The 27109-nt window shown below is 37.0% G+C and overlaps 4 protein-coding genes across 7 annotated transcripts in view; 3 read left to right on the top strand and 1 right to left on the bottom strand.

Annotated features, from left to right (window-relative positions):
• LOC129733220 (glycine-N-acyltransferase-like protein 3) lies at positions 1-1077 on the top strand. The gene is made up of 3 exons (XM_055694885.1): positions 1-253; positions 322-743; positions 819-1077. Exons 1-3 carry the CDS (start codon positions 47-49, stop codon positions 1060-1062), a joined length of 873 nt encoding a protein of 290 aa, XP_055550860.1. The 5' UTR covers positions 1-46; the 3' UTR covers positions 1063-1077.
• Positions 1078-1861: 784 nt separating this feature from the next.
• Positions 1862-2416, top strand: LOC129733223 (uncharacterized). The gene has a single exon (XM_055694891.1). It carries the CDS (start codon positions 2011-2013, stop codon positions 2350-2352), a length of 342 nt encoding a protein of 113 aa, XP_055550866.1. The 5' UTR covers positions 1862-2010; the 3' UTR covers positions 2353-2416.
• Positions 2371-25735, bottom strand: LOC129733217 (uncharacterized). Of its 3 annotated transcripts, XM_055694881.1 has the most exons (5): positions 12558-12802; positions 11722-11885; positions 11283-11560; positions 10787-11190; positions 2371-2717 (listed from the first exon to the last, which is right to left on the bottom strand). In XM_055694881.1, exons 2-5 carry the CDS (start codon positions 11753-11755, stop codon positions 2471-2473), a joined length of 963 nt encoding a protein of 320 aa, XP_055550856.1. In that variant the 5' UTR covers positions 11756-11885; positions 12558-12802; the 3' UTR covers positions 2371-2470. The 3 variants fall into 3 exon arrangements, with proteins under 3 accessions (XP_055550856.1, XP_055550857.1, XP_055550858.1); XM_055694882.1 differs by lacking the exons at positions 11722-11885; positions 12558-12802 and adding an exon at positions 25680-25735; XM_055694883.1 differs by lacking the exon at positions 11722-11885 and having other exon boundaries at positions 12756-12879.
• Positions 12601-27109, top strand: part of LOC129733221 (androgen-induced gene 1 protein-like) — a 30369-nt gene continuing 15860 nt past the window's right edge. The window contains exon 1 of one of the 2 annotated variants that reach the window (XM_055694887.1): positions 12601-13049. In XM_055694887.1, coding sequence (XP_055550862.1) covers positions 12858-13049 — 192 coding nt within the window. In that variant the 5' untranslated portion in view covers positions 12601-12857. Of the gene's footprint in view, positions 13050-22330; positions 23069-27109 lie in introns of those variants that run through there. The other variant, XM_055694888.1, reaches the window with a different exon arrangement.

Here is a 27109-nt window from a genome sequence, read left to right as displayed (position 1 = left end):
TTCTATCGATGTGCATGAATGCAGCAAAACTTGTTGCATAGTAAATATGGAAAAATCTCTCCTAGAGGTCCCATCAGAAGATTGGATGGAATTATGTCAGTTATATCGCAAAAACTGGCCAGAACATTTGTTTGCCTATGGTATCGTTAGTAATTACATTCGTTGGATGCAATCCGCATTGGGTAATGAGATTAGTGTGAAGATTTTAAGCTTGAATGGAACATGGAGGGAAAATGGTACCTTTGTACTATTTGTAAGTACCTTTATATAAACATATTTGAAATTGTACTGCAAACTATAGAACGACTATAAACTTGTCAGGATGATTTTGAAATCTATTTTTATTCATTTGACGCTGACACAAATTACTCGACCCTCACCGATGCGTTATGTTTGGTGCCGTGGGAAATATATTCAGAAGTCAGCACCGACTTCCTAGAGCGCCATCGACTTGCTTTTAACAAAGCCGTGTCTTACAGAAAACTAACTATCGCTAAGGATTCTGCAGCAAATTTTTATTATATGTCTAGAATAGAGGTTGCAAGGCTCGAGTTTCATAATCCACCATCTTTCCACTTGAAACGAATATCAATTGATAATCTAGACTACATTTACAATCGATGGGCTTTGAGAGAAAGCATCAGTCGTTCAGCAGGGTACAATCTGCTGAAACGGCTAATTTTATTGAACGAAAGCATTGGCCTCTATAATGAGAACGGAACACTAGTTTCCTGGTGCTTGCGGTTAGTTTTCAAAACCAGTAGTAATAAATATTTCATATTTTCAAAATTTCACTTTGTCAATTTTTTCTTTTTCAGAGACCAAACCGGAGCATTTGCCGATCTGCAGACTTGTGAACATCATCTACGCAAAGGATACGGGCGAGTGGTAGTTGCCAGCTTGGCTAGGTGTTTGGCTGAGCAGGGAGACGAATCGTATGCCTTTGTGCTAAGTGACAATTATAAGTCTTGCAGGTTATTCGAACAGCTCGGCTTCCGAAACATTGAAGGTTTATGCTGGGTGGTAATCCGTCCCAAAAATGATGATACTGTAAATCCATGAGCTGTATTATATAACTGAATGGCGGTTATCGCAATGATAAAGCGAAATAAAATAATCGAAACATGTGTTTTCTTGCAGAAGATTACGCATCGTTATACGACCTAAACGTCAGAATACCTGTTGCAAGAGTGAATAATAGAGGATCCAAGAAGAAAACGGCCACTCGGAGTAGGATCATCACTTTCAGAACATTGAAGCGATCAGTACGTTGGTTAGAGTAGAGGGATCGATTTTTCATTCCCTACGGCTTTATTATACTTTTCATATGTTTTAAAAATGTTTATGACTATCAATCCATTCCTGCTAATTAGTACTTTCGGAAGGCGATTTTGGCAGTTGACACTCTTTTGTCGACCCGTATAGTTTTGTTAGACCAATTATATATCATGTTGATATCATGTTTGTACTTAGAATTGTTTCAGTTATGATCTTTTACTTATATATACACCTTGATCAAATGATACGACATAAAATTTTCTTATTCTCAACATGGAAAATGTATATTCCTGATTTCCAACAGTACAAAAAGGCTAGAACGTAGATATACAAGGCACGTCATTGTATGCGATATTTTATTTGTATGAAAACTACGACAAAATCAGAATCAATATTATTACTACTGCACCGAAGTCGTTCTGATGATTCATAAGCATTGCACATTACAATATCTATGAACAATCCGGCTGCATTTTTTATTTACTGCACCTGTTTACTTTGGAAAATTATAACAAGATTGATCACACCTTTGCCTAATAAAATATCAACGATTAGTGAGATACCGTCGTGAACACTCAATGAATATCAACCATCTTATCATATACACTTCCGTTTGAAGTGATACGGTGTAAAAACTGGCCTATATAAACGGATTGACCATTCGTATCGTAAACCGCGTTTAGTTCAACTTTGGAGTTTGGTTTAGATTCATAAGTCCACAGTTTAAGCAGAATGATGAAGCAAGTCATCGTTAGTGTTACCATCGCTGTCGCCCTTTTTGGGGTAATTCAGGCTTCAGATTTAATACTGGGAACCATCAACTCAGGTGATCGCGTACTGCTCTCTCAGGGCTATACAGCTCCAGCAGTAGTTAACCATACCGCAACCCAACGTGTTACTTACACTGGAAACTATAACATTACCGCTATCCGCGCGTTCGATCGATCAGCCAATCGTACCGGAGTGTCATCGCTTTACAGTGGTGGTATTGGGCAACGGAATGCCACTATCCTGTTGGCAGGATACAGAGCCGGAGTTGGATTCGACTATTTGGTGGAAATTTATGGTAGATAATAATTAGTCAAATAATGCTTAACTTTGGTTAGTTTGAATAATAAAATATATTTGGATGTAACAATTTGACTAATTAATTGCTTGCAACGATAATTATTTAACCCTTCTGGAACCTCCTTTATTCGTCCGTCCATTGGAAAGGCTCAGTGGGATATGTTCTCAGCCAGTAAGCATAATCTGAATGACGGAAGCCAAGCTTTTCGAACATTCGTTTGGATGGAATGTTGGCACTATTTACTAAAGCAAAACAATCTTCATTTATACTGGCAAGCTTTTTGGCCATTTCGATAGTGACTATAGTACCGTAGCCTTTCTTTAGATGCTTTTCGTCCACCTGCAGTGCGCCTAGTGCGCCTGCCTGTAACCTGGAATTGTGGAAGACAAAAATTAGTGATATGATTACAGGGTAAAGAACCAGTTTTAAGCAGCTTTCAAAGCTTTCTGTGTATTGAGACAAAACACTCGAAATGTGAAAGGTGAAATATAAACATGATATTAATTTTCAGATTTCAGATTCAGATTAGTTCTCAATCTTTTTTCGGTCAGCGCTTATTTTCAAATTATAAAACTGATCTGGTGAACTTTTAGAATAACACAGTGCAACCATTTTTTGCCTTGGCTTCTGTGTATGATTTTTCTATGTATTTTAACGCAAAAACAAATTTCCCCGAGTTTCAACACATTTCACCTTAAGGGCCAACAGTGACGCCATTTTGAATTTTTGAGAAATCGGAAATTTTCGATGTTTTTTCGACGCCATTTTGTTTGAAAGCCAAATATCAAAATTCTAAGAGTTTGTCAACATATTAGCATTTTCTTACCCATTTTAAAAAAACAGATCTTAAATCGGACAAAGCGAAATAATATCGAGTATATATATGAGCCGTTGCGGAACAGAGTGGTCTATGTGCCATCGAGCAAATTTTCAGGAGAAGCAATTTTTGACAAATCTCTAAATAAAATTCTGTTCAACAGATTCTTTCAAACGAAATGTTCTAATATAAAGGTTATGAAGTGGTTTAACATGGGGATACATAAAATTGACAGTTTTTTGCGAAATAAGTGATTTTATCTCACCAATGTACATATACCACTCTGACTTCATATGTATATATTCACTGGTATCCTCGAATCGTTTCGGAACAGAGTGATCTATGTACACAAGGCTGGTAAATGACTAATAAAATGACGGTAACTTATATAAAAGGGTTAGTGTCATGTATATGATACATATAGCATGTCACATGTAAGATATTACGCGTCACATCACATGTAACACAACACGTTACATATTACATAGTATTTTACATGTTACATTTTTCGTGTTACAGTACATGTAACATGTTATACATATGAAGTCATGTACTGTAACACGAAAAATGTAACACTGTATAACAAGCAGACTTCCTGTGCACGTGTTTTTTTCTCAAGCGACGAGAGAAATCTTTCTCTCGCTCGTAGAATTTCCATGTACGTGCGACGAGACGAGACACCGTCACATGCGATTTGCAGTTTGCTCTTTCGCTTCTCTTTCGGTTCGGATTGCGATGCGCAAGCGATGTTTCGTCGCACTACGAATTGAGCGAGACGCCTGTACTGTACATACATGCTACAGCTCGTGCGCCAGAGCTCGTGAGACTTTCTCGTGTACCAGGCTCAAAGTAATACTTATTTTGTGCTGCTCTGTTAGGGAAAGTCAATTTTATTCGATTTAAATGGAACTTTGCACTCGTGTTTGACTTGGCAAACTGTGTATTTTTTTAAACTTTTTGGGCCAGGGTGAATTGTTAATGAACACTAGATCTTGGTTAGCAAAAAATAAAGTTAAATAGTAAATTTTTTTCAAAGCAACCCACAGTGGTCTAAACTCGAAAAACCGTGATCGTTTTAGATTCGACTGTGAAATATTGATTGTATGTACCCAGTGTCTTCAGCAAGTTTATTCCATATAACAAGGCCTTTCTTCTGGCATTTCCGTTTTTTTTATCAATCCCTCTAGTAGTTAGATATAAAAACTATTTTTTCTAATTTTCAAAATACCAGATTGCTTTCTTCAGCAAAGTTGTAGGAAAATATATAAGAAAAAGAATTGCTGAACACTGTAATCTTCTAACTGTACGTCTTATATGACGAAGCAGAGTTTTACGAGGAACACTCCTCAAAATTAATTTTTCGGCCATAACTTTTTCTGTAATCGTCGAAGCAATTCAAAATGTTCTAAGATTTTGTTCATTCTGGTAAACCTTGCATTTTTGTAGAATATATTGGATTGCTATTTTTATTTGTTGTAAAGATATTTCTAGTTTTTTTTTGCTGAAAATAACCATATTTTGAGTCCATATTTCTGCGAAGGTTGCAGATAGTAGCAAACCAGACTGTATGCCATTTGTTCAATTGTTTCTAGTTGTATCCAACCGAGTACTGAATGAAAGATAAACACCCCTCAAAATTAGTTTTTTGTCCATAACTTTTTCTGTAATGTTTCGACGATTCTAAGATGTTCTAAGATTTTGTTTATTCTGCTAAATCTTATAAACAAATGCTTTGACAACAAAAGCTAGTCGAACTTTTTGATTGAAAATGTTTACTAAAAACTCTTAAAATCATAAACTTTATTTTTTTCTTGGAAAATTACATCTGGCTTTCTTCCGTTTTTAAATCATTTTTAATAAATACTTCAAATAGTTAAATATTAGGGATAAAATTTTGAGTCATGAATAAAAAAGTCCCTGCTGTGCTTAAAGATGCTCTGAAGCACCATTTGAAATTTAACTTTTTTCTTCAAAATGCAATATTTTACACTCACTTTAATTGGTCTACAAAGTATTTTGGGTTCCCGTTCACATGATTTAAAAATACTTTTGGGTTAATTTAACCAAAAAGTATTTTTAAATCATGTGAACGGGAAAGGGTTACAAAATCGGATTTCTCAGCTCTTTTTTTCTCAAAATAAGTTATTTAGATAGACATTTTAGTCCAAAAAGTGCGATGCCCGCCTCCACCCAAAATCATGAGAGCATGAATGGTTTGCAAAATGTTTAATTTGATTTTTTTATAAAACTTTACCTTCAATAAAAATGCTTATGTTCTTTTAAAAAATTTCTCTTGAGTCTGAAAAAATTGCCCGCCCGCGAAAAATATTCAGTTTGTTAAGTCAGGTACGTGTGCTGAGATTCAGCCAAATAAAAAAAGGTAGATATTCGATGATGATAGGACATTTGGCATGATAAAACTCAGGACTCAAATTGACGCAGACTATCTTTCTAGGATTAACACTCCGCATTTGACGAATCGAACGTTGAAATGGTTGAAATTCATTCATAAATTCCATGTTGCACATTATAAAACATATATTTACTAGATAATATAACACCGTAGCATTGAATTGCATTTTCGTCTCCGGTATCGAAAGCATCATGTATCAGCGACATGATTCGAGCAACGCGTCTCCCACAGTTACTCAAAGATTTGTGTCTTCGATACAGTATGAGCCCTCAGACCCTTCTGGAAGTGCATTAGTTGGAAAATTTCATAAAACAATGTTACTAAGATTATTACAAAAGTTCACATCGTTGCACAAGGTAATATTCCCCTAACAGCAAAAAAAGATCAGATTGCTATAAATACGAGTATATATAGTCGCACTAGAGTTAAGTGGCTTTAGAATCATATATCTGATTTGCAATATCTATACCTTATTTGAAAATTCTCTCCAACACCTTTACCCCCAACATGTATTGAAAAATATAAAATTGATTATATTAGTTTAGTGGTTCTGTTATTTTTAACTCCCGAAAGGCTTGTACTCGAATTAAAAATCACATCTAATCTTATAAGTACAAAACTGAATATGATTTTCTTTGGAATGGTTTCTATTATATAATAGTCAATGACATCTTAAACGACGACAGAAACTCGCAGCATCTCCACGTTAACCAACATAACACTCTGCATCTAATATATTTGTTTCTGTTAAAAATACCATGCATTTTTATACCGTTCGCAAAGAAAATAATAATATATAAATATGGTAACAAAACGTTCTTCATTATTGTTAACAAAAGTCGAATTAATCAAACGGTGCTCTGACGCAAGCTCCTATAACACCGTAAATAATAAATCACATAAAATCTCCTGCCTTCATCCCTCTGGGCAAAATCAATTACTTCCTTGTGCCATCAGCGCAAAGCAATATGTGAAACTAGCTCGCGAGACGAGCTCACGAGAATTTGCGCGCAAGCTGTCTCGTGTGCGCAACGCCCATGCACCGCGCTCGTTACGTTGAGAGACGAGATATCTTAGTGTACGTCGCAAAAGAAATTCCATGCGACGAGACATGGCTCGTACGTATTGCAAGTTCTCTCGCTCGCATGTGGCGCACAGCACAAAACGACTGAATGAGAAACGAGACTTGTAGCGCAAAGCGCATTGTCTCTTTTTTGTACGAGCGAGATTTCAGGAAGTCTGATAACAAGTGACATGTTACTTATCACATGTAATATGCTACATGTTACGTGTTACATGATAGTATTACACCGATTTATGTACATAGACCACTCTGTTCCGAAACAGAATGGCCATTCTGTTTCGGACGAAATTTCAACACGATATAAATCAGCTTTAAAGTTAGATTTTTCGAAATTTTCTTAATCTCCCAACTTCAGCTTCTTAAGTAGATGCGGTTCATGCAAAAAATTCATTTTCGAAAAAAATGGTCTCTAGACCACTCTGTTCCGCAACGGCTCAACGTGCTCAAAGTTACAATAAAAATTTGTCTTCACATGATCCTCCCGTTTTTACGAGGAGGGGGTCGCATTTAACCCTATCGCAGACGCGATGTTCCTGTTTCATAGCTGAAGTGAGATTTTTCCGGTTCCGGTCCTGTCCAAAACTGCGACACCCTTCCTGCAAAAGGGGGACGATCACGTAAAAACAAATTGTTACTGCATCTTTGAGTATCGATTACACTCTTGATATTACATTAAACAGATTTCAAAAAAGTTAATCTAGCGTTAAGATAAACCTATTTTAGTATTGTAGGGGAATGGGGGCAAAATTGACATGTTGCTGACATTTTACGTGGATCAGACACCTACCAATCGATTCCTGAGACTTTTTCACTCAATATTAGACAGACTTTAACTACCACTTTTAGAAATTAGCCCTTAATGCTCATATGTTTTATTATTTTCCTTTGTAAAATATACTAAAACCATGCTAAAACCGTTTTCGTAGAATCGCTGTTTTGAGTTCAGGTTTTGTCCGATTTAAGATTATTTTTTTTAAAAGATGGGTAAGAAAATGCTAACATGTGGACAAACTCTTAGAATTTTGATATTTGGCTTTTAAATCAAATGGCGTCGAAAAAGCATCGAAAATTTGCGTTTTCCTAAAAATTCGAAGTGGCGTCACTGTGTGTTCAAACTCAGGGAAATTTGTTTTTACATCAAAATACATGGAAAAATTATACATAGAAGCCAAGACAGAAGAAAAGGTAGATTTTTGTTGCACTGTTTTTGATTGTTAGGCAAAATCTCGATCTCCCATGTGATATATTAACGAAAATCCCACTCTTCTACGCAGATTTTTGTCAAACGCTTTGTATTGTAGACAATAAGGCAGATTCAGCAAAGCAATGAATTGGATAGTAAAAATATTCAAATTTTTTTTTTCAACGTGTTCCTTTTTGAACACATTTGTCTCGTTTTCCCCCTGAGAATATCTGGTCAGCCCAATCAGTTCCTCCCACTACCCTTTTTTAGTAGGGGTATGTTTGTAATGGTTTATTTATTCACTAATATTTATTCTGAATTTCTATTTCAAAATAAATAGAATAGAATAAAAATAAAGCTCAGGGGAAAGTAGGTAAAGACGGACACTGCGGGTAAGATGGACACTTTTAATATTTCACAAACTAGAATGTATTATGATAGTTGAGTGATGCGAATACCTTCTTTATAGTGTGTTAATGCTTTTGAGTTGCATTATCGGTTTTCAGCAAGCAAACTGTCAAATTTGTAAGTAAAACAAAGAATATTTTCGTGAAAGCGCAATTTGATGTAATTTTTATTCCACGGAAAATAGTGAAAAACTCGTGAAACTTACGTGTTTACATTTGTTTACAATAGTAAAGTGATTAATTAGTCTTTCCTCGGTTTTCTAGAGAAAATCCAGCAGATTTTCGATGTTCCGATGAAGAACTACGATCGATTGAAAAATTTACAACCAGGTCGGGCAAGACGGACACACTAAGGTAGGGAAAGATAGACACACGGATTTTCCAAGAATTTTCACATGTAGCATCTGTTGTGTACTACAGATGTTCACAAAGTACACCTGCGAGAGAAACCAGCAGATATTAATCACTTAGCAGTTAGAACAGGCCATATAGGCGGAGAATTTTCGCCTTCATCGAAACCCATCCTCTCAAACTGTTCACGTGATGTATAGATGGACTCTAATAACGTAGAGTAATGTATGGCCATCACTTAACACATAAATCAAAAGAATACTTAACGTACTACTTTTTTTTTGTGAGTGTCCACCTTTACCTTCGTAGTGTCCATCTTACCCACCCCAAGTGTCCGTCTTCCCCAACCATGTCAAAAAACAACAATTTGTAGTCTTATTTTTGAAGACCCAAAACACATAAAACTTGGAGGAAGTTCACTAACACCAAAAATGATTATGAAAACAAATGACTTTAAGTTTCAATTTATATGACTACTGCGATCTAAATAGCAATACCTAAGTAATTATTTAGATTAAACCTTAGGGTGTCCGTCTTTACCTACTTTCCCCTAAACACAAATTTATAACCATCTTACTGACTATAAAGTGAGCTAATGGTTGTAATTGAGGATTGCAACGATTTTTGTCGGAATTCGCTGATTATTTGGTTTGACATATTTCCTAGTGTATCCACATTGGTATGCCTATATGATTCATTCGTGCTTAACAAGGAAGGACGCTTCAAAATTATTTTCTGTTAATTTCGAATCCTTTGAACATCTTCTTCCAGGTTGCACAACAACTTGTTCATGAGTAGACTGCATATAACATTGCTGGTCTAAATATTTGTTTGTAAATTACCAGTGTGTTCTTGAGACAAGTTTAGAGTTCGAGAGTTGAAAAGGCAGATAAACTGAAGCTATAAATATGCCAACACCTGTTTCATTTTTAATTCTCAAACTTTTAATAACTTTCGTTTCAAGATGGTGCAAAACACGATGTTTTATTCGACGGTGGATAACTATTGCAACTCCACCTCCGGCAACACCAATCCTGTCAAACCTATAAACCATCTAATTAGGGTTCAGGCTAGTATTTGCTTTTAAAAGCATTCCAGTCACAACTGCAATATTCACGTCATCTTCCTTCACTTTTGAAGAGCAATCATTCCAGTTTAAGAAATTGACAGTGTTAAGTGCTATTTTTCAATACAGATTTAATTTTGTGCAAATAAAAATCGTTCCAAAAATAGCAAATATTTGCTTCGTCTAATACCTGCTTTATTCTATTGTCGCTGTTATCGCTGAAATTCTGCCCACTATCTTATAACACTTACTTATAATGGTATTCTTGAGTCTTTCAACTAGAAATGCTACTCAGTTTACAAAGTTCTTTGTGTTGACATAGATCAAATTTAGGGAATATCATAGCACCGTATCTGTTGATTATAAAAAATATTTTTAGATCCAAAGTCCCCTATAAAGTTGTAAAAAATAACTTTGTTCTTCCAAAAACATATACATTGTAATTTTTTTGGATATTTATTTCTTCATATTCCATGAAATTTGCTTTTAGCAAGCTTGAATGTTTAGCTAACATTTTGCAGTTTTTATAAAGAAATATATTTTAAAAAGGATGTTTATTTAACTCTAAGATTATTTTTAATCGTCAATACTATTTTAACGAAAGCCTTTTTCACTCGCGTTAAAAAATTACTTATAACATAAAAAGATATCTTTAATGGCAACTGCACAATGTCCCAGCTAAATCAAAAATGACAATTGAAAAATATATTAAAATTGTCCCATTTTGTATGTAATTGTGCTGTATTTGACAGAGCACCATTTCCGTTGCCATCCAAGATTGACAGGATGATTACCGTTAGATTTATTGTTGCTGCCAAAATGAGTATCAGAGATACTCTTTATACTATCTGATGTAGACTATTTGCTAGTTGTTAGATAATTTGCTTAGTGTATTCTAGAAATTGGAAATGATTATAAGCCATAAATGGCAGACAAAAGAAAAATATTTCCCAAACTTCACCAAACACAAAATGTGTACTAACCGTTTTAAATTAATCAAGAAATTCCTTTAATTAGTGGAGCATTTTTTGACACCGATAGTACCGACATTGAGAACCTTCATTCTCAGTTGAATAGACTAAATTTTCTATATGAAACATCCCAGTTATGATAATTACCTAAAGCACCAAGCAACCAAATCTCCATTGGGGTTGTACAGAGCCACATTAGGGTTCCATGCAGCAAGCCTTTTCAACAGGAATAGAGACCCAACGTGTTTATTAGGCCATACTGCCTCCGCTTTTATGACATCTTCCTCTGTCAGAGTTCCTAACCGGAATCCGTCGGGTACAGCGCTGTCTAGTCTGGCGGACTCTTCCTTAGGCATGTGGTACAGATAAGTGCAGCTATCATACTCCTTCCGGAGGCCTTTGGCCTCAATAACATTAATCACTGCATTCCTATGTCTTGCCAGCAATGAACTTACTTTGAACCCTCGGTTCCAATCTAACAAGTGCAATGCTCGCTCTACGACGTCACTGCTGCTGGGAGCAAGAGTATACACAAACAGCTGATAGCGATCCTGCAATTTGAAACACGCTCATTTCATCATCACCGTCAGAAACTGCATTGCGAATAGTACATAGTCAAAGTTGCGCTCTGTTTCACACTTACCACTATCACGTAAGTACCGTCCGTTCGCCAGTTGTTATTTAGGCTGTAGAACGTAAGATTCTTGATACTGGGATCCTTCCGATGCCAACGGATGAAATTGTCCACAGTGTGGTACGCCACAAGATTGCATGGCCAATTGTCACGGTATAAATCGCGTAATTCTGGCCAATCAGCTGGTGATATCACTGTTAACAAATCCGCACTGCCACTCATCGTAGTTTGCACGAAACTAGACAACTGGCTGGCGGTGACGATGATGGCTGCTCTACTGCAGAGACCTTGACAAGCGAGCGAGAGATAGTAGCGATTCGGCAGAGTATAATCGAACAATTTAGAGCGAATAAGTGGAGTTTTCTTTTCCTTTTTTTTAGCTTTACAAACACTTCCCACGCGCTTGAGACTCGATGTGAGAGCGAATCACTGTGATAAGTATAAGTACCTGGCCGTGTTAGTAGTGTACAGCTTAGTAGCATCACATGTGTACGAGCAACGTACGTATTTGTTACTATAAAATATATTCTAATTTCATTGAGCTTACACTGCTCAGGAAACCATCGAGAAAAACGCCCAGAAATGAAAGATCAATACAAAATCTTACTGCACCTAATCGATATAATTTTAGTCAATAAGTTTGGTAAATGTAGGCTCTGTATTGTTGAAGAAACGGCCAGATGATAGGTGAAATGCTAACTAAACCGTATTAGGTCCATGATAAGCATCGTTTGCTGTGTTATCAAAAGCACTATTTTAAACCCCGGATCACTGAACTGGAAACCTATTAGCAATCTGAAGCTATTTTTAAAAAGTATGACTCCCTAAAGACAAGAACTCTTACGCAAAAAAAGCATTTCCGTGAGAGAGGTGGAACGCGTAATGAAGACCTTTTCTCAATTGCATCTACTGCATCTACAGATCCGATGAACATAGCTATTCTGAGTGCGTTTTGATTATCATTATTCCGCGTGCTGCATGTCAATAAATAAATTGCTACCGGTGATTATAGCAAACGACGCTGGTAGTAATTAGTTTGCGTTCTATGCATTTATTTCAGGATTTTGGGAATAAATCCTGTTAGAATAATTTTGGGACCTGTTCTATAAGCCATATGCATCAAATACTGAGCTTGAAAAACCCTCCTTAAAACAAGTTATTTGAAAAGTTACATTGAACCTTGGTCGCCAGATTAAATAAACACGGCCTCAAATAAAAGTATTGCGTTCGACTCAACAATCAACAAATGCACTTCGCAATTCCGATGCCGACGTTACTGTTTACCAGGGGGGATGCGGAAGTTTTCCAGTGAACTAAGAACTTTCGTTAGTTCTATCGGAACGGGCAAACGCGAAACATCACATTCTCGGGTTTACATTTGTCTTTCTCGACCGCAAGAAGCAAAATCACGCTATCAAACCGGGCCGTTTAGTGAAGTAAATTTTTTTATGCTAATAAATTCTAATATAGAAGTGGACGTACCGTGACATCATATTGCGTAGACGGTGCAAAGGTCGAAACAGTGTCAACTGTGTGCTGTTTATGATATAGACCGGATGATAGTTCGGTAAGAACAGTAAAAACATGTCACTGCCCATCCTTGCAACATTTCATGGCCTGACAGCGATACACTATTTTTATTCTATGTATTATGATTTATACGTGATTGGTGAATATCCGAAAGAGGTCAAAGAATTATTTGGTGGCACTCCCGTCAATGATGAATACCAGTTGCCTTTGAAGGGTAGGGAGGTATTTCTGACCTATTGGAACCTGGTAAGTGACTGTCTATAATTATTTTCAGCACGCTAGGTACATTGTAAGATAATTGGTGCAGGTAACACGGTACATACAATGCTAAACGATGTAACTTATTCTACTCAGAGTGAAGGAAACAATTTTATTGAAAGGTTCTCTACCGATTGACGCAACTAAAAAAAAATATGGAGAGAGGGAGACAAATATTAAAAATATTTTCTTATTTATTTCAGAATCAGTTCCAATATTGGATAACACTATTCAATTATGTGAATGCAATAGATATTTTTATTAGGTATTTTAAAAGCAATAATCACCCGGACAAACAATTTTGCTTTCAAAATATTATTTTTGACATTTATTTGGACATGTAAAGACTGTATCTAGTAGTAAATTTTCTCAGCCTTCAAATAAAAGCAAACAAATTGCTTGAAGTGGGTCAAGTTAGAGCTACTTTGAGAAAGAGTATAAAAGAAACTTGAAAGTTGCATAGCTCTGAGTAGTCTAACTATAGAGCATATGCGTAGAAAAGTTTTTCTCATCGAATGTGGATCGCTATCAGCCCCGGAAATATTCCCAAAAGGAACCTAACACCCTATGTGAGAAAAGAAGACGACTTCAAAAAAATCTGATTTATCTGGTTCTAGAAATATATTGCGAATTGAATTTTTGCGTACGATACGTCTTTGCCTTAGAGAGGCGCCAGCTCAATGACAGTTCAATTTTGTTTTCGTCTACTTCGTTTTCGTTTTTGTGCAAGAAAATTATCTCACAATCGTTTTAATCAAGTCAGCGTGCGCATCTGTCTTTCGTTTTGATGATGATATTATTAAAAAATATGTTCAAACTTGAGATGACTGTCATATCGGTTGAATATTATATTATATTTTTGTTGTAGCGAAAGTAGATTCATGGATTCAGTTTTCGTCCGTGCAATTAAAAATTAGTAGTTCTGATAATATTATATGAATTATGGTGAGGTTGCTCCATTACTTTTAACGCGGGGGATGAAATTTAGCGACAAGAGAGGCGGTTGGAATCGGGCAGATGCATTAAAGGTATGAAATGAATGTTAACCAGCTCAAAATGATAACCAATCAAGTCGATGTGTCGCTTCCGCGCAATGCTCTTCAGGGTTACAAATAAATGTTAGGAATTCAAAACATTTTCAATTTCACAGTGACAGGCATCAGCAATGTTTTATTGTTTTTGTGTGGTTGATGCAAGTGCTTTTAAGCATTGCTTTTAAGGTAAAAATAAAAATTTAGGCAAATTGTTTTCGACACAACTGTGCCATCATTGCCTAGTGAGATCCCACCTATGTGAATTTTACATCTATACCGGGGGTGTCATAATTATTATTGTTCTTACTTTAAGCTTATTTCAATTTCTACATCATGCTAACGGGTGTTAAATAAAAAATGAGAATTTTTTCAATAACATATAAAAAAAATTTTTTTATTCATCGATTTCAGTATTTTTTATTAATAACATAATGTATTTTCTTCAAAAAAATATCAGTGAATGTTTGAGTAAGGGCCGTGGTCTGCTCTTCGACGCAACTTTGTTGCGAACTTGTTGCTCTCACAAGAACGTTGTACGGCACTTACGTCCATTTTCCGGATACAATTCCGGATTCTTGTAGTCAGTTGCTTCGTGTCCTTGGCCCTCCAATTGTGTTTATATACTAGGACACTGAGTGAGCCAAAGAAATCCTCTATTGGGCGGCACTGGCACTAAGATACGCCAGCGTCTTCTTGGCGTAATGGGAAGACGCCTTGTCTGGCCAGAAGACGTACTTCCCATCCGCGTGATGCTCGTTCAGGAACGGCAGCAGGATTTTATCGAGGCACTCTTCTTGATAGATTTGTTGGTTGATTGCCAGACCGCTCGGCTTAAACCAAGGCTTTGAAATGACCCGGTCGGAAATGGCGATGTACAACATAACCTTTTTTTTTCAAATCTAGAAAATCTATAACGAGCGTCTTAGCAGAGTGATTGAGATCAATCAACTGGTCCACCAGTCCACATAAGCACTGAGGAAGACTGTACGTCACAGTCGAAATATATATTTGCGGACTGAATTTCAATATTTATTTCCAAAAAATTTACTAGAGTATAACGGAAACCGATAACTATTTCTTTGATTGATCTTTTTTTCAAACTTGTGCTTGAACTTGTATTTCACTTCAGGCGGTGTGGATGACTTGTCGCTGGAGTAGTAATTATCATTTCCTGTAATATGCGTTTTGGACAGCGGAAAATAGCTTTCGTCGTCCAGAACGAAAGACGTCCCGCGGTATTTTTTGGTCATCCACCGACACTGTGTATTAACCGTCTCAATCTGCTCCTCCGTGTACTCCGGCGACCTCGTCTTCTTCCTGCAGACGATTACATCCATCTTGAGGGTCCAATGGATAAATACGTGGGAGCAGCCATATTTCCGACCGGCGTCACGCAGGCTGGTTGCGTCCTTGTTGTCAAACAGCTTCTTTAACGATGTCTTCCTCTGCTTCGTCATTATCGTCACCGGACGACCACTTCCGACCTTCCGCTCTACGTTCAGGGAACCCAGGATACGATATACCGTACTGACAGGTACATTTTCTTCCTTAAAATGTGTCACCGTGAACTTTTTTCCTTGCTGGAAATGCGTTTCGTAGAACCGTACAATGCGTTCGCGGAGCACGTGCTGTTTTGACGCCATCTTTGCTTTGACTAAATTCAAACTAGCAAAACCAAACACGCCTACTGTTTCTAGGGAGCCCAAAGAGCAATTTTCTTGGAGAAAGAAAATTTTACGCTCTGTATTTGAGTTACTGAAAGGTATTGAAAAAACTCTCATTTTTTATTTAACACCCGTTAGGAGATGGTTGTATATTATTTTACTAAAAAAAACTCCAACGTATTTTACAATATATGTGAAGAGATATTAACTTCACCGTCAATTTCAAATAATTAATAGAAATACAGTAAATATTGATAACATAGTGAAAGTTCATATTTACTTGTAAATTAAAAAAAAAAACTATACAGTATTTTAATTTTAAATTTATGGTTGAGCGACGTTGGTCAAAATATTGATATGCAGGCTTTTGATAAAGTGAGAGCTTTCGTAAAAACGCTTAAATCACCAAAGCAAAAAAGTTAGCACATTTACAACTAAATTAGACTGGAAATAAACCAAAGTGAAAAAAAGAACAGAAATAATTTATCACTCAAAAATATTTATTTTACAAATTATCTTGAAAAAATAAATGCCGGATAAATTTACATCGACTACGATACTTTCCATAATTCATTCATGAGGCCTCCTGGTTCCCAATGACATTTCTTGTCTGGTTCACGATGACATTCGTGAGGATAAAAACAAAGCCAGCTGGCGCTTCTCTCTCAGGTCTTGACGTTAAGTAGTTGAAATGACAGTTTTGAGAGTAGCTATTATAGACCACAATTTTGCAAAATGGCGTGAGCGTTGTGATGTTTGAAAATAATAAATAAAGCTATCAAGAAAACGAAAGAAGAGACGAATGACTTTCTAGAATTATTGAGGGGACAAAATGATACGTTGCCCTTCGGGAAAATTATTGGAGGGGCAAAAAGTGACTTGCCCCCCCAAAGTTGGCGCCTATGTATGCATACCTTTATTCGTATATTTCGATAGATATAAATCACATCCTGATTGAGCCTTTATCATTTATCACTTTATCACTTCGAACTTCGGTCACAATTAACCCATTGCCCCATGCCTTCGTTTAAATTGAAGAAAAAGCTAGCAGGGTTATGTTTTTAGTATTTTATATTAGTTTTATACTAGTTCATTAAGACTATCAGTCAGATGAATTTTATACACAAATAAATAAATAATTAAATAAGAAGTGGCATAAACCCTCTAGTGCCCAAGTTAATTTCTAGACGGGCTTCCGTAAAATCACTATTAATCATTATAAACACTTTCTAAGTATTTACTAAAGCTTTTTTGAGGTTTGAATAAAGCCCGTTAAATAGCGGCATTGAGCACTAGAGGGTTAAGAAGGTTTGATTATGAGGATAACACCGGTCGATAACAGAGAAAATAAAGTTGCCCTAAAGCTCGAACAAGTTGCCCTAAAACAGGGTCGGCGGTTGATGTAGGTAGTATGGGTAGTAATACGAATACTCACTCGGAAACTATCCCTGTGGGTATACGGAAAAATCGGACAAAACTAAAAAAAATGTGATACTTTCTATGTCCGAAATTTTAAATTGCCGCGCACATGGGTGAGCGACCGCTTTTTGATGGATATCGTTGAGCAAAATTTCATGCATTTTTAAGCAATCATAGTAACCCATGGGTCGCCAGAAAAAGTTTAACTCGAACGCTAAACGTGATGGCGAAAACAGTGATACTTCATTCAGAAGTGTGCGCGTTCAAAGAACGGTACCCCACTGCATCAGAAATGGATTTTGTGCGACACTTTGTGGACGTCTGATACGTCCGTTTCGGCATCTACAATATCTTGGCACTATTGGACAACAATCAAAGCATCGAAAGAAAGCTTGGTTCTGAACGACCGACGACCCAGAGCGAGAAGAAGCTCCAAAGGATGCTGAAGAGGAAGACCGAGGGAAAAGTGGCTACATGATGTCAATCTGTGAAAATTACCTTTTGAACATGGATGGCAACGACTGGCAGGGCACTTCGTATTTTATTTTCTCCACGAAGAAAGTGAGCTCAAAAGTAAAGTTCATTAGACACAACAAGTTCCTCAAGAAGGTGCTGCAGTGGCTGACAATCAGGGGGACAATGAAGGGGATGTCCAAGCCGCTCTTTCTTCGCTCCGGACTGGCGGTAAACGGGGAAATTTATAGTACGAAATGGCAGCCAGAAGTTGCCTGTTTATTTATACACAGACTTCGCAGCCGACTGTTTAGTGTACAGGACAATTGTGGGGCTAGCGCTACGATCCTACAGACACTAACAGTCTCTCCCGAGCCGAGACTCGAACCTACGACGACTAGCTTGTTAGGCCAGCATCGTACCTCAGGACCATCTGGGAGATTTTTTTGTCGCTATACTTCATAAATAAAACGAAGAAAGAACTCAAGAACATGCCTACACGCATGTTATCGTCCGCCATGGCGATTGTCTCGCTTAACTGCCCATAAACCTTGAACGGCCCGGCCCTAAAAAGATTATAGCTTTTTAACCATTCCTGTGTATTATGGTGCCCCTAGTAAATGCAGAAGTGCGTTAAAGGCCGCAGAGTAGCCGCAAGGTTACAGATTCCGCTTTGACAGCGGATGGTTGCGGGTTCGAATCTCAGTAGAATCCAAGCCATTCGTCAAAGGGGACTTTCAGCATGAATTTATTTTCAGGCTAGTCCGTAAAACGACATTGGAGGGATCAGCATACCATAGAGCTCACGTAGCCTCCCTTTCTGAGCCTCATATGTAGAGATGCCAGAGCTACTTCGTGTAATTTAGTAGATTCTACGGATTTCTTCTGACTTCCCCCGATTTCTACCGAAGCTCCGTATACAAAAAATTCTGTAGATCTGACAAGCCGTGCGAGGTTCAAAGCTTTGGGTCAGGCACAAATTAGTATGAAGAATCAACCCAAAGTAAAATGACGTAAGACTACGTCTTTTTTCACTATACTGGAGTACATTCTGCGAAAACTGAAAAAAACATGTAAAGTTTTTGGTTGGCGGAATGGAAGTTTTCAAATGCTAAAAACTCTCAAACAATTTCTTTAGTTAATATACCTTTAAATAGCTAAAATATACAAGATTTGTACAATATGAAAATTTTCCCCACCATGTTCTTATTATTTGGTGGAAATTACGGAAATGTTTCAGGTTCAAATATCCACCTACATTTTCCATACGATATCCCTAACACGGACATCAAAAACATAGACGAAAAGATTTCAAGCATTGCTGATTGGCTGTCATTGCTAGCCAATGACTGACCAATCGGCAGTTATCACCCGACATAAGCGTCGTGGAAAGTAAGCCTGGATGCTGATTGGTTCTTCCCCCAATCGCCCAAGTTCTTCATACTGAGTGACGCTATAGAAGGACATTTAGCATGGAGAGAAGCTCATTCTCTGGTCGATCGTCAAGGCGAACAGTGCAACTTTTCTTCGATCTGAGTTGGACCCCACCAGCAGTGTTGCCACATTTTCATCTGTACTGGCAGTTGTAAAAATCTTTTTTATCTGTACTATTTTCGTGAAAAATCTGCATCGAAATCTCTACCCTCGAACCATAGTTTCTAGTTTTGTAATTTTTTGAAAAAAAATTTCAACGACGTTTGATCATTATTTGATAAAAAAAGTTAGACTGCATTGGCTCTGGTAATATTAGTAAGAACGGCAAGCTCAACTGTCAATAAAACTTTTACACACATTCTCGAGCTCGGTAATACATATTTCCGAGACATCTTGGTTTAATCTCATTTTACTGAGAATACACCAAAACACAATGAAAATCATGTTTCAGCAACGCTACTAAGATTTCGGATATTTTGTACCAAAATTCAGATAGGTTGAGTTGAGATCTACGAAAAATGTGACAGCTGCTTTTTCTTTTAACCGAGAAATCATTAACGGCAATAAACTACTGAGATTCGGCAGTAAATTTCACCCCTATGGCCACTGTTGCCAACTGTACAGATTTATCTGGAAACGTACAGATTTTTTCAGGTTTTTCGGTACAGATTCTGTACCGTACAGATTACAGATTTTTGTGAAAAAGTACAGCTAAGTACAGATTTTTTTTTAATTATTTGAAAAGATTAGACAAAACTTTGTAACAGATTCGGCAACGATACAATGTATGCGATCTTGCAGTCCACACTTCGAATTTACCGAGCCATTGGTATCCCTATACCGAGTAACAGTGAATGACAATGAACTCATGTCCTGGGCTCAAATTAATTTGTGCCCGCTGTCAGCAGTAATATAAATATGTATGAAAAGAGGCGGTGATATGCTACCTCGTTCACTCATATGTTGAAATGTTAGCCCGTGGAACATGGCTTGATGCCATAGGGGTGAAATTTACTGCTGAATCTCAGTAGTTTATTGCCGTTAATGATTTCTCGGTTAAAAGAAAAAGCAGCTGTCACATTTTTCGTAGATCTCAGCTCAACCTATCTGAATTTTGGTACAAAATATCCGAAATCTTAGTAGCGTTGCTGAAACATGATTTTCATTGTGTTTTGGTGGAAAGGAAGCCTGGATGCCGAATGGTTCTTCCCCCAATCGCCCAAGTTTTTCATACTGAGTGAAAGGTGTTCCGCAGTGCCTGATAGTTGACTCGTAATCAACTCTCTTATCCTGATGTCGCGTACCTCTAACAGCTATTCTGTAGGCTCCATTCGCCACCATTTGATGAACAAGAATGAAGTTGAATTTTCTACAGGCAGTCTTTTGTTTCGAGTTGAGCGTAGATTTTTGCAATGTAGGCGGGGCGACACAGACTCGGGCATGAGAAACGAAACAAAACACTTTGCTGAGTCAAAATATGTAGACAGTGGAATTTATTTCGTCCATGTTATTATTATCCGTGCTCGGGAAGCAAGACAATAGCGAGGAAAGTGTATGGGAAAGCCCGACCATGGAACTTTTCACGTATTTTCACGATTGAGCAGTAAAGCAACAATGTTAAACATTGTATCAAACATTGTATCAAACAATTGTCACACATTTTATCTATCCACCGAGATACGTCAAAAAATAGTAAAATCGTCAAATTTGAAATTCGGAAATTGGTAAGGGAGAATTTAGGAGCGGTTTTTCTACATGAAGTTTCTACGTCCAAAAAGTCATACATTTTTTACGCCGGTCGAGCAGTCGTGAAAGCCGTCGTTATTCTTAATCACAAAATTGACTTTAAATCCATATCAATAGAGGGCACTTTCTCAACAATGGTAATCAATTTGCAAATTCGAAAATTGAAAGTTTTTAAAGTGGCAAAAACAGTTGTACACTAAGGTCGCTTTTTACGCGGTTTTTTTTACGCGGCTTTTTTACGCGGATTCCGGAATTTACGCGGTTTTTTTTACGTGGATTCCGGAATTTACGCGGATTCCGGAATTTACGCGGTATTTTTTTTTCGCCCGAATTTCGATTCCCCTTCACTCGGAATGCAAAATAAACGATGTTTTTTTTACGCGGATTCCGAAATTTACTCGTTTTTTTTTACGCGGATTCCGGAATTTACGCGGTTTTTTTTACGCGGCACGTATCCCCCGCGTAAAAAGCGACTTTAGTGTAGTTTGTTCCATGTAAAATAACGCGAAACAACATTCGCGTGGTTGCTTTTCTATTACGTTTATTGTATTAGATAAAGCTTGATAAGATATATGGGATTTGACAAGAAGGTTAGAAATCAACTTGCCTCTTCAGTATTGTATAATACATTTACTCGCAATGATGACACACAATAGTGAGATCGCAGTACCTTCTGAATGTTCTTACGTGTACTTTTGTTCCAACGACGAGGGTTAAGGTACACGATCTAATCAGGTTTGTTATTTGCTCCGCCACTGATATAGTAAAGCTAAGTAAAATATCACATCTTTCTATTTCCGTGAAATGTTTCCAAATGCAACAAATTCATTCACGTGGAGAGCCTTGTGTGCAAATGATTATGGCACTTTCGAAGGAACGTACAATTTAGTATCTAGATAAAATTATACTAAACATGCCAAGTTGACTATAATGTGGCAGTCAAGATAAACATAGCGTTTTCTCGCGTAACACGAACTGCTATCTCGCGAATTTAATTTTCCTGCACGATGTGAGAGTGTTTTTTTACGTTTAGAAAAATAGCAAAAACTAACGACACTGGTTTCGATCGAAAGCCGCATGTATAAGTTTCACTGGAATCCTCCAAAACGAATAAAGATGTTGTTTATGGTGGAAATTAGCTAAAAAACAAGCCACTTGTTATTCCTTGTTTATAAACAATGGTAAACGGCTTTATCATTTGGCCATGTGTTAAAAAATTTTCTTCTTTAGAAAGTGGTCATTCCATTAATTGAATAAAATTGAATGGAGACGCACCGTCAGTTATTTTTTTCCATTGGCGCAGTTTACCACCCCTCCGCCTCCTATACACGAAACCCATACAGACATCGCGCTATCCCAAAACCTTTGTGTGGAAGCACGTACGCGCTCTTTGCTCCTAGGGTATTATTTCGTATTTCGGTTTACCCCACTTGCAGTGGTATTGTTGCGTTCTGCTTTCTCTCATGGGCTCGGCGCTAACTTCACTGTTGATTGACATCGTATAAACATTGGAATTCTTGCCTCAGCGGATTTTGGACAGACTATCTGCCATACCGTAGTGTGTGTGCATGTGTGTGTGTGTGTGGGGGTGTAGCGAGAATGAGCATATATTTTGGTGGATCCTTGCGTGCTTCCGTAATTGAACGCAGGCAAAAGAGTGGATAAACGCAGAGTGGAGCTTCACTCCGTCAGTCTTCGGTTGGATATGCTAGACGTCGTGTCTTTTCCTTTGTGTTTCCTGCTATATCTGTGTGCAAACGAGTGTTGGTAATCTAAAAAGGACGATTTGGTGTAGATGGCATTAAAAAATCATCTCCATAGATTAATTATATCTTCACAACAGCGTAACTGGTGAAATTCAGTGTAGTGAAAACCGTTTAGGTTTGTTTACAGAGTAGCGAATGAGTGATTAAAATTATAGTAATTGTATGTACTTGCTTGTATATCCTTCGACCTCGTGTAAAAGCTGCGTGTGTTGGTGTGCAGTACAACGTACGGACTGAAAACCCTTGTTTTATTGCGTGTTGCTATCGGAGAGCACTATATTCAAGAACGTTTGCCCAGGATGTCTGGTGTACAATTGTACAAGTCACGCGCATTCGTGCTAGTTTGGCACCTCATCGCTATTAGCCAGTATTACTATGCAATTTACTTTGATAGATACTTCGTCAAAATCCCAGATGATCTCAACATACCGAAAATGATGCGCCCCAGCGAGTACGGCGGAAGGTCCAAGTTCCTAACGTATTGGTGTTTGGTTAGTATGAAGTCATACCCCTTTAGAGCAATGACAACATCGCATTTGGTAGTTTTTTTTTTTTAATAGGGGTTTTGTTTGTAACGCAATTATTTTATAAAAAAACCAACCACAAATGGTGCCTTCTAAACACTGTTAGATATGTGTAGAATAGTTAGGGGTTATTTGAATTCGCAATCTGGGTTTATCGTTCGTAAGGATTTGGAGCTACTTGTCAAGAAAAAGGAACAATCTTACAACTAAATTAAATGCTAACTTATTGACTATAAAGATTGCAACGTTTTTTGTCGGAAATGTTTCAACATCAGTAAGTACATAGGCTTCGAGTGTACCAAATCAAGGAAGACGATTCAAAATAATTTTCAGATTTTTTTTCGAGTTTTTCGTAGCGTTTTCTTCCTCGTAGCGCAACAACTTGACTAGATCGGTACAGCATAAATCACTGCTGGTTTAAAAGTATGTTTGCAAATCAAAAGTGTATTCTTTAAACAAAGTTCGGAATTTCTCATAATGAGATGATATGAATATTCCATATATTTCATGAACTTTGCTTGTATATTCTCGATGTACTGTTTGAAAATAAATTTTCTATTGAAAATAAGTTCCAAGTACTGAACCTTGACAAGCCAATTCAATACAACCCCATTTATCTTGGAAACGTGATCATTACTTGGCTTGAGAACAGATGTTCTAGGTTTATGATGAAAAGGATAAGTTAAATCTCAATTTCAGCATTAGAAGAAATTTTTCGATTTTGTAAGCACGGAGAGAAAAGGTTTAAGCTTTTGTTCTGTTGAAGACAAATATTCATATAGATAGATTTATTGTTCTGTTTTACCCATAATGGACCAGGTGTTCGATTGATTGAACAGAACTTTCGAATTTTTTTACGCATAACTGAGATGAGATAAACATATTCCGTTTTCTGTTTATGATAGCTGGGAATGTTAGGTACAACATGGTTTTTTCTCGATTATAACAATATTTTGATTCTCAAGAAATTTCATTATATTGTTGATTGACTCTTCTGTCGTCGAGTTGTGCGAAAGGGTATCAAATCTATAATTGAACATACATTCAAATATTTGATTTGAAGTTAAGAAAAAACACACATGAGCAATACGCTTGTAAGTTTACTCGCAAGAAGCGGAATGTATTATTGACAGACACATAACTGGGCGCATGGCTCTGTTGCGCGCAACTTGTTTGATGGTCTGCGGATTTCAGAAAAGAACCGCAATACAAAGCCGCATCATGAAAATCACGTTGGAAAAAATTGGGGATCTAGGTCCGGTAAATAATGGGCTAAGACAAATACTTAATGCTTCGAAAAAAATGATAAACAGCATAGTAGCGTAGTGATGGACAGTCCAGTTGTGTAAACAAAATTTCAGGAGATTGTATTTTTTATACGCAAATAGTTATTTGTTCTACATTTTATCATATTTGATTTGGCCATAAGAATAGGTTATAAAGGTTATCGTTTAAAAAAACATTCTTCGTAGATAACCTAATTCACATATTGAAAACTTTTACAAAAGCTTTTGCAACCAACATTTGATTAATAAAGTTTCCAGCAGAATTGAAAACAGTCTCAGAGACAAATCAATCCCGATCATTCACCTATAGATGTATCAGAAAATCGCAGTAAGTTGTCCAATCGCAATCTACAAAATCTCCAAAGAACGCCATCAATATTGAAAAATCACTATCTCACCTTAGTTGTGTCTAAGTTGAGCACACTTGCAATTCCAAAGTCTTTGGGAATAACCTCCCGGCAATATAAAACTGTGTAGTAGAAAATTCACCGCCACTCACATATTTGAAAGCGAAACAATACTTAAAAGTTGAAGCAAAGACATTTTATTATTCAACGTGATGCAAATGTTGTGCAAAAATAGCTGATGAAAGCAGAACGTAATATTTATTTAATCGCTTCCAAAACGATTTCTCCACGTACGGTTTATAGTTCTGGCCGCAGTGGGAAAAAATCACTCGCTTTTATTCTTCTTTATTTTATTTTTGTCCGGTCGGTCCTAGAGTTTACGATCTGTCAGATCAATAAACGGTTCAGACGTTTGGATTTAATTGGTGTTGAATGCTAAGAACATCGCCAATTCCATCCACGAGATCGATCATCGGTAATGGTTAAAATCATTTTAACGACCAGCTTTTTTGTAAACACTTTTTTTTGTTATGAGTATTGTAGCAAGTAGCCAAAGTACATAATATAGGGTATTTGTTCCATTATTCATTTTAACCCATATCTCTTGGAAAATCAATATCAATTTTCTAACCTGAATAATCAACCAACTTATGGGACTACTTACTATAATCTTTGAAATACACATTTTAATTTTTGGTTAAAAGTTTTCAAATTGTAGAATTATGTGAAATGATTTTCACAAATCTTAAATTTTAACTGAATGTGTTTCTAGCTATTTACTTTGTGTTGAAAACAGTGACAGGTTGTCAAATCAGTTTATGAATTACACTGGTATCTACAATGTTTTTGCAATGTCTCCATCTCTTCAAAATATTTCAATGAGTATTTTAACGAAATCTGATATCTAATTGATTTAAGTTCAATGTTTACTGCAACAGTAATTACCAGTTAGATGAAACATAACAGAAATCCTTCAAACGTATTAGGCAATAACTGCACAGACTGGGTCCACGGTCGATAAACTATACGACTTTTTACGTTAAGCTGATTATATTCCATCGCTGGGCTAGTCCAATGAGCATAAAAGAGAGGTGAGGAGGAGAGTGCATTTTCCTAGTATTAGTAAATGCTTCAAATGTAAACAACTAGACGAACACAATGGTAAACTCAAATAGCTACGTCACTATTTGGCATCATCTCTGGGCAGAAGGGGGCAAGCAGAGGGGCGCGTGCAAGTGTTAGTAGGTTTTCTCCTCACCTCTCTTTTATACTCATTGGGGCTAGTCGTACTGCAACATGTCTGCAGCGCTATAGCATAGGAAAATGACAGGAGCCGACAGAATGTCGCTGACACACCACATGCGATGATATTGCTTTGCACAGCCAATAGTGACCTTGACCTACCCTTAAACTTCTTTCCGGTGGAGATGCATTTTATTTATGGTACATTTAATAACGAGAAAATTTTATTCGTTGCTTTCATAGTGTGAGGCAAATTATACACAACACATTTCTCTTACCGAATGCAAACAATTATTTTTAGTATGCCGTTTTGTGCAAGTGCTACCTTGAACCCACAATTATGAGGATTTTCTCGATTATTACTTGCAGAAGGCTAGTATTGCAGCAACAAGAAAGAAATTTTGCCGTAGAACAGTTAGTGTTAAGCAAACTTTGTATCAATATAATATTATAAAGCACATGTGCACAAAATAAAAAATCACAAGAAGGTTGTATGCAAAGCCACGACCGCAAGGTTGAAGTAGAATACTTTTACAAGAAAGATAACCTGGCTGCTTGCGTGTCAGTCATTTTTTCTAGTAAATAAACGTTGACCGTTCATTGGCAGTATTGTAATTTCTTTTTGTCTGATATTTTGAATGAAGTTCATTGGATATTTTTAAATTTTGTGCAAATGAGAAGTTGAAGTGCTGCCGAATTATAATATGCACATTTAATACGACATCATTAAACGGGAACGGAACAAAGGCTACACCCAACGCAAACGGGGAATATTTTATTACTTTTGGGCAATTTTTTGTTGCTTTTTGTGTCTTATGACTGCGCATTATACACAAAAAGTAACAAACAAAAAGTAATAAAAATTCTGACGGCCACACGCTTGTATCTGTTTCTGCAGGAGAACATACAGCCAAGCACCGCAATGCATGTGTTGGCAAGACTTCACTCGCTGCATTTGTATTGATGCAACGATCTGGTTCATTTTTGTCTCCCTTCATCCACACATAATCAGAATCTCAACCGTCAACCTCAAATGTCCAAATAGAAACACTTTCGTTTCGTCCCCCAGTGTTTACTTGAAATGGAAATATGTAATACTGTCTGACCAGAGTTGCCGAAGTTGCGAATATTGT

Source organism: Wyeomyia smithii, chromosome 3 (assembly GCF_029784165.1).
Source record: "Wyeomyia smithii strain HCP4-BCI-WySm-NY-G18 chromosome 3, ASM2978416v1, whole genome shotgun sequence".
Classification (NCBI taxonomy): Eukaryota; Metazoa; Arthropoda; class Insecta; order Diptera; family Culicidae; genus Wyeomyia; species Wyeomyia smithii.
The sequence above is the reverse complement of the archived record's forward strand: the minus strand, read 5'-3'. Positions and strand labels throughout refer to the sequence as shown.

Excerpts from the sequence above, each read along its gene's own strand:
- LOC129733217 (XM_055694881.1), bottom strand. The coding sequence starts at position 11,755 with ATGCTACTAAGCTGTACACTACTAACACGGCCAG. Across the intron at positions 11,561-11,721 it reads TACACTACTAACACGGCCAG|GTCTCTGCAGTAGAGCAGCC; the intron begins GTACTTATACTT and ends TCGCTTGTCAAG. Across the intron at positions 11,191-11,282 it reads ACGGTACTTACGTGATAGTG|GATCGCTATCAGCTGTTTGT; the intron begins GTAAGTGTGAAA and ends TTCAAATTGCAG.
- LOC129733223 (XM_055694891.1), top strand. The coding sequence starts at position 2,011 with ATGATGAAGCAAGTCATCGTTAGTGTTACCATCGCTGTCGCCCTTTTT.
- LOC129733220 (XM_055694885.1), top strand. The coding sequence starts at position 47 with ATGGAAAAATCTCTCCTAGAGGTCCCATCAGAAGATTGGATGGAATTA. Across the intron at positions 254-321 it reads ATGGTACCTTTGTACTATTT|GATGATTTTGAAATCTATTT; the intron begins GTAAGTACCTTT and ends TAAACTTGTCAG. Across the intron at positions 744-818 it reads CTAGTTTCCTGGTGCTTGCG|AGACCAAACCGGAGCATTTG; the intron begins GTTAGTTTTCAA and ends TTTCTTTTTCAG.